We start from the raw sequence: 10,064 nt of genomic DNA on the forward strand, positions 1-10,064 counted from the left end.
TTTCTTTTCATTATAAAATTTCATAAAAATAAAATGATACTTTAAATTACAAACTTCATATCTAAGATCGAGATCAAACTTCATTCACATAAATATTAAACTACTTAAAAATAATGTCTTTTAGTGAATTTGTTCTATATAAAAATGTAGAGCTAAGCATTTTTGTAGAGGCATGTACACAATCCAACCGTGCATAATTAAAGTACCAATATATGATATATCATAGAAGTAGTGCTTTTTAGCCGTTCCCTTTCCTTATTAATATCCAATTTACTATCATAGAATCTAAACTAGGATGGTAACAGACGGGTCGGGTACGGGTTTTATGATACCCGTTCTTGTCTCTGCGATATAAACTTATTCCCATATCCGTACCCGTACTTGTCGGGTATGTAATTTTCATCTCCATCTCCGTCCTCGTCGGGTATCGGGTATACTCGTACCCGTATCCGTACCCGTAAAAAATTATTTATTTTTTTACAAAAAAAAATATAATATTTTTAAATTATTTTTCTATTATATTATAATTATAATTAAATTATTTTTTTATCTCATATTTTAATCAAGAAATTTTTTAATAATTATATAACTATAAATATTTCACATTATAATAAATAATTACATATAATAAAATATTAAAATTTTTAATATAATTAAATCGGGTACGAGTACGGGTACGGGTACGGAACGGGTATGTATATACTCATACCCGTATCCATACCCAGTTTAATTTATCGGGTTTTACCCGTATCCATACCCATACCCAATCAAACCGGGTATTTCCCATCAAAATCGGGACGGGTTCAGATATTACCCACAAATACAAGTTTATTTGTCATCCCTAATCTAAATGTGGCTAAGCGTAATGCCAAAATATTAGAGTCCAATCGGAGTACTGTGGCAGGCAACGTGTTTACGTTCATCTCTTTTATACCTTACATTTATTCTTTTCCCACCAAATCAAGCTTCGTGAACCACTCGTAGTAAAATGTGCTAAATAATTTAGAAATACATTTTTTAAAATATATTGCTAATAGTAATTAAATCAAATTTAATTTGAATGAAAAGTAAGTGAAAAGATTTTATTCACTGTAATTTAAAGTTTATTAAATTTTATAATAAACTAAATTTCTCTATTGCATAACTAGTGTTGTATATAAAAATAAATAAATGTAATTTTAATTTTTAATATTTTTTTACTTATATTTCAACTAATATTCTTTACAAGAAATATTATTGTTAGTACCAGAAAATGAATTCGGAGACACTCGAAACACAAGGGTGCTCGAAAATCCTAGATGATCGAGAAAAGTTTTTAAAGAAGGTATACGAAGCTTGAAGAGAGTCAGGAGATACGCGAAGACAGTTTTCGTGAAACTCTCGAAATCCTCGAACCAGGAACGGTGCTGCTCAGGAAAAGGGCTCACAGCCTAACAACCTCTCAAAGTACAAGCAGAATCAGGAAACATTCAAGTATAGTTTTCGTTGGTTACTCAAAATCCCAAGAATCCGGACATATACGAATACACTTCATAACCTCTCAGAATGGAGAACTTAAAGGAGACACGAATTAGGAGCGGTTGAAGTAACATGGGATAAGTGTCAAAGGCTGCAGAACGGTTTGGGGAAGTTAACGAGCAGTTCCAAAAATTATCCAGAGACGGGCCCGGGAGCAGGCCACTACGTGGAAGTTTAGAACGGTTATGCACTTCCGGGGTGCGTCAGAAACAATTATTTTTTCCCAAATCTTTGTCTATAAATTAAACGAGCCATGCTCGTAGAAAGGGTCAGAAATCTAATTCCCACAATACCTCACACGCACTCCGCAGCCTGCGCATAAGGCATACTGTGCATATGAGACAGCTTTGGGTACGATTTCTCGACCACTTTTCTTTTCCATTTTTAGGAGTAGCGTAGCATAGCCTAATCTAGCCTAGTGTAGTGTAGTCATTCTGAACATGTTTCTTTATCCTTACGAATTGTAATTCTGTTACCATTTAATGAAGGATATGATTTATGCAGTCAATATACATGTCATCTGTTCAATTCACGTAAATTATTACATGCATGAATTTGATTGTACAATTAGCATAGATCTTCTGATGTGCTGAAACAAGCATAGATCTTCTGAAGTGCTAAAACTGGCATAGATCTTCTGACGTGCTCGAAATAGTGAGCATAGATCTTCTGATGTGCCAAACCAGCATAGATCTTCTAAAGTGCTCGAAACAATGAGCATAGATCTTCTGACGTGCTGTAACAACACCCTAATTTAACTCTATTCGTTGCTTGTAGGAATTTATTCTTTCACGGAAAGTCTTCGATTCTGTCATGTCACGAACACACATAAATTGAAACGTGAACTCGTGCTAGTTTGAACAAAAAGAACCTACGAATGAAATCCTCCACAAACAAATTGGCACGCCCAGTGGGACTCGTTTGGTGAGCTTAATCGAACTAAGTGAACTAGTTTTGTGTGTGTTTAATTTTTATGAGACTTAGAAGTGGGAGAACTATGTCTACATCCAGCAAAAGAGATGCGCTTAATGAAGAACAAGGTAATGGAGAAAATCGGAATACAAATCAAGAAAATGTGCCAAATGAGACTAGGGGGGCAATGTCTCCACCTCCTGTAAATATTCCGAACTCCGCGGGATTTCTGAATGCGTCACAAGAAATGGTGAACGCTACCCGCGAATACCCATGGGGGATGCCTCTGAATTGGAGAAGTACCCAGCCCATGAGCGTAGAAATTCCAATACAATATTCTGGGCACAATCCTCAAATGCAAATATCATCATATGGGTATAATGCAGCCCCAAATGGGATGGGCTTTATCATGCACGATCCTCACCAGCATGTTGGCACAAGCCAAGAAGGGTCGTTGGTTCAACAAAGTAATTATATACCCACGGGTATAAGCAATGAAGCCATGATAGCCCTTCGACAACAAATGGATCATAGTAACCACGATATGGTGAATTTGTTGTCTACACAAATGCACAACATACTCACACCCCTATACGAGCTGATGGGCAAAATAAGAGATAAAATTAATGATAATCGGCTCTCGAGAGATACGAGTGTAAATCTGAACAGCCTCGAAAATCCAACCGTCAATGAGACGAATATTCGAGAGATTAGAAATCGTATCAATCTCAATCAAGGGGGACCTATAAGAAATGTCGAGGAAAATTTGGATCATATAGTTGAGAGGGTACTGAACAGGCATGGATTTGAAACGGGGCGAAATGAGCACCCATACTTTGTATCTGCCTTTCCTGACTATATTACCCAATCCGAGTTACCCAGGGGGATGAAAGTCCCCAAATTCTCGAAATTTTCAGGAGAGTTAGGTGAATCCACCGTAGAACACATAGCGAGATATCTAGTTAAGTGTTGAGACCTAGTAGGTAATGAATATTTGAAAATGAAATATTTTCCAAGTTCACTAACCAAACATGCTTTTACGTGGTTTACGACTTTGCCACCTAATTCGATTATTACTTGGGCACAACTAGAAAGGAGTTTCCATGAAAACTTTTTTCGAGAGGAAACCAAGGTGAGCATAGTTGATTTGATGAATATAAAGAGGCAACATCATGAGACGTTGGAAGAATATTTGAATAGATTTAGACAATTAAAGTCTCGATGTTACACGAATATTCCAAAGCATGAGTTGGTAAAAATTGCAGCCACTGGGTTGGATTTTTCGATTCGAAAGAAACTTGTAAATGAAAAATTGAGAGATATGGCTCAACTAGCAGAGAAAGTGAGACGAATTGAACAAATTCGAGCAGAGAAAGAGAGGTTGAGAAAATTTGACAAGTTCGTTCGAAAAGAAAAAGTGGCATATTTAGACAATATGGACGTTAACGATGATCATTTCGAATGTCTAAATGAAGAAATGGAAGTGAACTTAGCTGAATTGCAACCCGGGCCAACCTATCAATGCCAGTTATTAAAACCTGGGGAAAATAATATAGAGGAGGCCGGATCGAATAGAAAATTTAGTTTCGATATAACGAAAGCTGATAGAATATTCGATATTTTACTGAAAGATAAGCAAATTATACTTCCGGAAAATCACAAAATTCCTCCTTTTGAACAAAGAAAAGGGAAAAAATTTTGTAAGTATCACAACATGTATGGTCATTGGACTAACAATTGTGTACGTTTCAGGGACATGATCAAGAAGGCGATTACTGATGGTCGCTTGGCTTTCGAGGAGAAAGAAATGAAAGTTGATACTGATCCATTCGCTGCACAAGCAGGATATGTGGAACCTCTCCCTATGGGGACCAATGTGCTTGAAATTAATATGGTTGACCTAGTTGTGAACGAAGAGGAAGTTGTCAAACTTATTACGGATGAAAAGCTGGAGGAGCTCTTAGAGGAGTTCACAAAAGAACAGAAGCCCATTTATCCGAAAGAGGGGGACAGATTGCTTGATTTCCTTTCGAAGAAGAAAGATGATGATCGGGAAGTTATGTTTTGCCCGAGATGTAGCGCTGTGTTCGATAGATCAGCGGCTAAGGCTTTCGAGGAATCTGAAATTATGAAAAATTATAAAGCTGAGAAGGCTCGAGGAAAGTCGAAAGTGAACACTGGCATAGTGATGCGTCAAGTTCATATGCCACAAGGCAATGCTCCTATGGCTCCCATCGGAAAGATGGAGATGTACAACTCCTCCCGAGTTGGTAATACATACCTGCCAAATGCACATGTTCCCATTGGGAAGTGGACTTCTCCACAAAGGCCCAATGTTGGAATGGGTCGAGGAAAGCAAGTTGTGAACTACTCGAAAAACCCATTTTCTAGAGGACCCCGATTCGGGTCAAACATGAAAGGAGGTTCTGGAAGAGGAATTAAATATCCTTTTAATGGCCTTACCAAGACTCAATGGAGAAGGCAACAGAGAATGAGAAAGGAAACTTTCGAAGGACACAAAGGTAATCAATTTTTGATTCCTGTACCATACAAAAGTGGGGTATCTAAGAAATTCGCAGAGGATGAGAAAGATTTGATCACGGATTGTTTTGAAAGTGGTTTCGAGGACTCTCTCGAAGATATTTGCGGAGTGGTATCAATCTTACCTTCCGAATATGCTGAAGCAATGGAATCTGTGAATGAACAGGAAGACAAAAATAGTATGGGTGAATCAAATATCTCGAGTCATTCCAAAGTTCAATTTAGCAGTGTTCGATTCACCTACCCCAAAAATGAAGAACCATCTGAAACCTTTATTGTTGACCCTGATGATCGAAAGAATTGAAGTCAACAAAGTCCTAGTGGATGGAGGTGCTGCTATAAACATACTCCCACAGACATTGCTAAAACGTTTTGGGAAGACTTTGGCAGATCTGAAACCTCACAATATCCTTATTTCTGATTATGCTGGAAAATCTTCTCAACCAGAAGGGATGATATTGTTAAATGTGCAAATTGGTAGTGTGAGAACGACCACCATGTTTATTGTCACTCCCTCGAAATCTAACTTTAATGTGCTATTAGGAAGAGAATGGATCCACAGAATGGGAGCAGTACCTTCGACAGTGCACCAGAAAATATTTTTCTGGAATGATGACAAACAATTGGAAGTGTTGGATGCAGATCAGAAAGAGTATGAGACGGGAATGTATTTCCCGGATCAACAAATTACTGCATTCGCGAGAACTAAGCCTTTCAATGCCACAGACCCAGATGTCTTGGAGGTTGAAGAGGGTGTTAAGAAGACTTTCTGTTGGGATGTTCGAAGAGGATTTGTTATCCACAGAGCTGAAATTGAATCGGCTCAAGTGCGAGAATGATGAGACAAGATCCTTGTTCGAGCTTCTTAGCTCAAATTTCGACCTACATGGCCGAGAGAACGACCAATGAGGCCGAGGAAGGTAGTGAAGTCGAAAGAGCCCAAGGGGGCACGCATTCGATGAATATCGAAACTATAACGGCTCTGCGGGCCGACAAAAAAGCAAAAAACCAAAAAAAGGTAATCGAAACAGCTGCGAAAGAGTCGCCTAGAGTAAGACTCGAGGATGAGCAGAAAAGGGATTCGGAAGGAATCGAAGAAAGACTTGATTGTGTCTTTGATGATGCTCCTCTAGGATTCGAGAAAATGGAAAATGATGGGCTTAAAGTGGAATCTCAGGATCCTCTCGAGGAAGTCAATCTGGGTACAATCGAAAAGAGGAGAATCACCTATGTTAGCAAACTAGCGGAGAAGAGTGTTAAAGAGCAAATTGTGCAGGTCCTGCACGAATATAAAGATTGCTTCACTTGGAACTACGAAGAAATGCCTGGTTTGGATCGAAATTTGGTAGAACATAGGTTGCCTATGATTTTGGGGAAGAAACCAGTGAAACAAAACCCACGAAGGTTTGCTCCGCAGGTGATCGAAAAAATCAAAGAAGAAATCGAGAGGCTACTGAAGGCCAAATTCATTCGTACTTAGAGGTACGCTTATTGGGTATCAAACATTGTGCCTGTTATAAAAAAGAATGGAAAAATGAGGGTATGTATCAATTTTCGAGATTTGAATGCAGTCACGCCTAAGGATGCATATCCCATGCCTATTGCGGAAACAATGATTGATGCCGTTGTAGCTAATGAAATTTTAAGTTTATTAGATGGATATTCTAGGTACAACCAGATTTATATTGCTAAAAATGATGTATCGAAAACTGCCTTTAGGTGCCCAGGTGCCTTGGGAACTTACGAATGGGTAGTAATGCCTTTTGGCTTAAAAAATGCTGGTGCAACATATCAAAGAGCAATGAACTTAATTTTTCATGACTTGATCGAAAAATTCATGCAGGTTTATATTGATGACATAGTGATTGGATCGAAACGAAAAATAGATCACATACAACACCTGAAATTGTCTTTCGAGAGAATGAGGAAACATGGGCTAAAAATGAATCCATTGAAGTGTGTTTTCGGTGTTTCAGCGGGGGATTTCCTAGGGTTCGTTGTACACCAGAAAGGCATTGAAATAGATAAGAACAAGACTCGAGCCATCATGGAAACTAAGCCTCCTTCGAATAAGAAAGAGTTACAGTCTTTGTTAGGTAAGATAAATTTCCTTCGAAGATTCATTTCGAACTTATCAGGAAAGACTAAGGTGTTTTCCCCTTTGTTACGATTGAAAAAGGAGGAAGAATTTCGATGGGACAAAAATCATCAAAAGGCATTCGAGGAGATCAATAATTATTTGATCAACCCTCTAGTGATGGTGCCACCCTCTGAAGGAGGAAAGCTAAAATTGTATGTCTCGGCCAATGATTCGACTATTGCGGGCATGTTGTCGCAAGATGACGAAAATGGGATCGAGAGAGCCATTTATTACATCAGTAGGATGTTAGTCGAGACAGAAATCAGATACACTCCTTTGGAGAATTTGTGTCTGAGTTTGTATTTTGCTTGTACAAAGCTGAATCATTATATTAAACCTTATGATGTATTCGTGTTCTGTCGAAATAATGTGATTAAATATATGTTATCTAAACCTATCCTGCACTCTCGAGTTGGGAAATGAGCTCTTGCATTGACCGAGTATTGGTTAACGTTTGTTCCCCTCAAAGCCATAAAAGGACAAGTAATCGCTGATTTTCTCGTGGATCACTCGAATTTAAATGAACAGGTTAATTATTTAACCACGAAATCATGGGAATTATTTTTCGATGGATCGAAACACGAGTTAGGAGCAGGAATCGGATTACTGATTATTTCACCGGGTGGGATTCCCACCAAATTCTTATTGAGAACGAAATCCGAATGCTCGAATAATGAAACTGAATACAAAGCATTGATTACTGGGCTAAAATTGCTTAAGGACTTGGGGGCAAGGAACATAATCATTCGAGGTGACTCGCAATTCATGATTAAACAGTTAACTCGAGAATATAAATGCATGAATGAAAAGTTACTCGAATGCAATTCTCGAGCTACAACTTTGTTAAATTCATTCGATGAGGTCCAATTAGAACATATTTCTCGTAATGAGAACGAAATTGCGAATGAACTAGCTCAGATTGCATCCGGGTACAAGATAAGTAGGGAATGTCTCGAATCTCTTGTTTGTATAAGGAATGAGTTGAGTGACGAGCACGAATGCCTCACCATTGACACCTCAACCATTTAGGACTGAAGGAAAGAGCTAATCGAATATCTAAGTCCAAATTCGCAAGCTGAAAGAAAAGTTAAATATCGAGCTCTCAATTATGTGATATTGAATGATGAACTGTTCAAGAGAGGTTTCGATGGAGTTTTGTTTAAGTGCCTCGGAAATCATGAGAGCTACATAGCCATGGCAGAGGTACATGAAGGGATTTGTGGTGCCCATCAAGAGGGGGAGAAAATGAAATGGACTTTGTCCAGAAAAGGATATTTTTGGCCAAGCATGTTCAAAGATCGTATCGAATTTGCAAAAGGTTGCGAAGAGTGCCAGAAACATGGCCCAATACATAGAGTACCAGCAACCGAGTTGCATGCGATTGTTAAACCGTGGCCTTTTCGAGGTTAGGCAATTGACGTAATTGGCCAGATTCATCCTCCGTCAGCAAAAAACTATAAGTACATAATCGTGGCCATCGATTATTTTACAAAATGGGTGGAAGCAATTCCTGTAAAAGAGGTTGACTAGAAAGAAGTGATAAATTTTATTGAAGACCATATTATATTTCGATTCGAAATACCCCAGACAATAACTACAGATCAAGGAACGGTGTTCACAGGTCGAAAAGTGGTCCAGTATGCCCAGTCGAGAGGAATCAAAATGATTGCTTCGACACCCTACTATGCACAAGCTAACAGCCAAGTCAAGGCTGCTAACAAAGTGATCATAGCTTTGATCAAAAAACATATTTCAGGGAAACCTCGAAATTGGCATGAAACATTGCTACAAATATTGTGGGCTTACAGAAATTCACCCAGGAATGCCACTCAAACTACGCCATACAAGTTGGTGTATGGTCATGAAGCAATTTTTCCTATTGATATCAATTTGCAATTCATTCACGTGCAAAGGCAAAATGAGCTACCAGTCGAGGATTATTGGAATTTAATGTATGATGAACTAATTCGACTGGATGACGAAAGAATGATCGCCATGCAAAATGTCATTCACCAAAAAGAAAAAATAGCTCGAGTTTATAGCAAAAAGGTCAAGAGTAAACAATTTTCGAGTGGAGACTTAGTTCTAAAAGTTATCCTTCCAATGGACCAAAAATCTCGAGATCGGGGTAAATGGACCTATAATTGGGAAGGATCATTCATTATCGAAAGAATCTACTCGAACAATGCATATTTGATCAAAGAGTTAAATTCGACAAATGCAAGTAAAGTGATCAATGGAAAATACTTGAAGAAATTTCATGAAAGTAGCATGTACTGAGACGAGTGTTCAAAGAGATAAAAAAGGTACAAGCGGATAAATATTAAATATAGGCATCTCCAGGGCTCTCGATCACTTGCAGAATTTGGATTTGAGTGCTTCATATGCTTGGTAGGCTTGGTCGAGACTTTGCTTCCGCGAAGCACACAATACTTCCAATCTTCTCTTTTGATCCAAAGACTTTGAAAGTCTGAGAGATATGCCTTTTCCTTCATCCCGCAAACCCTTTTGCTTCAACATAATTTCTTGGCTCTGAAGCTTCAAAGCAGCATGTCTGGACTTAATCGAGTCAAGGTCTCGTTGCAGGGCAGAAATGGTACGCTCCACATCTTCCTCAGATTGCTTGAGCTTCATCAGTTCGGGAACTATCTGAGAAGTGGAATCCTTGATCGAAAGAAGCTCAGTCTTGAGTTTTTCCAATTTGGTTCGATCCTCTTCAGAATCAGCCTCAATCTGAGCTATCTCCTGACTCGAAGTGGACCACTTCGTATGCAATTCGGAGGCTGCAGCAAAAGTATGAGCATATTCGTTTAGCTCTGTGGTGACCTCCGGAGGAAGATCAGGAAAGGCATTTAGATCATCAACCATCTGTTTGATCTCTAGCTTGAAATGAGGGTCCATGAGAGCTTGGTCGAGATGATCCACATAGGCTTTCGAACGGAAGGAGGATAAT

General features: G+C 38.7%; 1 protein-coding gene across 1 annotated transcript; it reads left to right on the forward strand.

Moving 5' to 3' along the window:
• Positions 1 to 8,305: 8,305 nt before the first annotated feature.
• Positions 8,306 to 9,391, forward strand: LOC145958508 (uncharacterized). Its single transcript, XM_083076002.1, has 2 exons — positions 8,306 to 8,516; positions 8,712 to 9,391. The coding sequence occupies exons 1-2, from the start codon at positions 8,306 to 8,308 to the stop codon at positions 9,389 to 9,391; spliced, it is 891 nt and encodes a 296-aa protein (XP_082932128.1).
• The last annotated feature ends 673 nt before the right edge of the window (positions 9,392 to 10,064 follow it).

This window comes from Cajanus cajan, chromosome 6 (genome assembly GCF_000230855.2).
Source record: "Cajanus cajan strain Asha chromosome 6, NIPB_CcT2T_4, whole genome shotgun sequence".
Lineage (NCBI taxonomy): Eukaryota > Viridiplantae > Streptophyta > Magnoliopsida > Fabales > Fabaceae > Cajanus > Cajanus cajan.

Bases quoted from the DNA above. Each gene is read 5' to 3' on its own strand.
- LOC145958508 (XM_083076002.1), top strand. From the start codon at position 8,306: ATGGCAGAGGTACATGAAGGGATTTGTGGTGCCCATCAAGAGGGGGAG. The intron at 8,517-8,711 runs GTTAGGCAATTG...CAATAACTACAG, and splicing joins TAAACCGTGGCCTTTTCGAG to ATCAAGGAACGGTGTTCACA.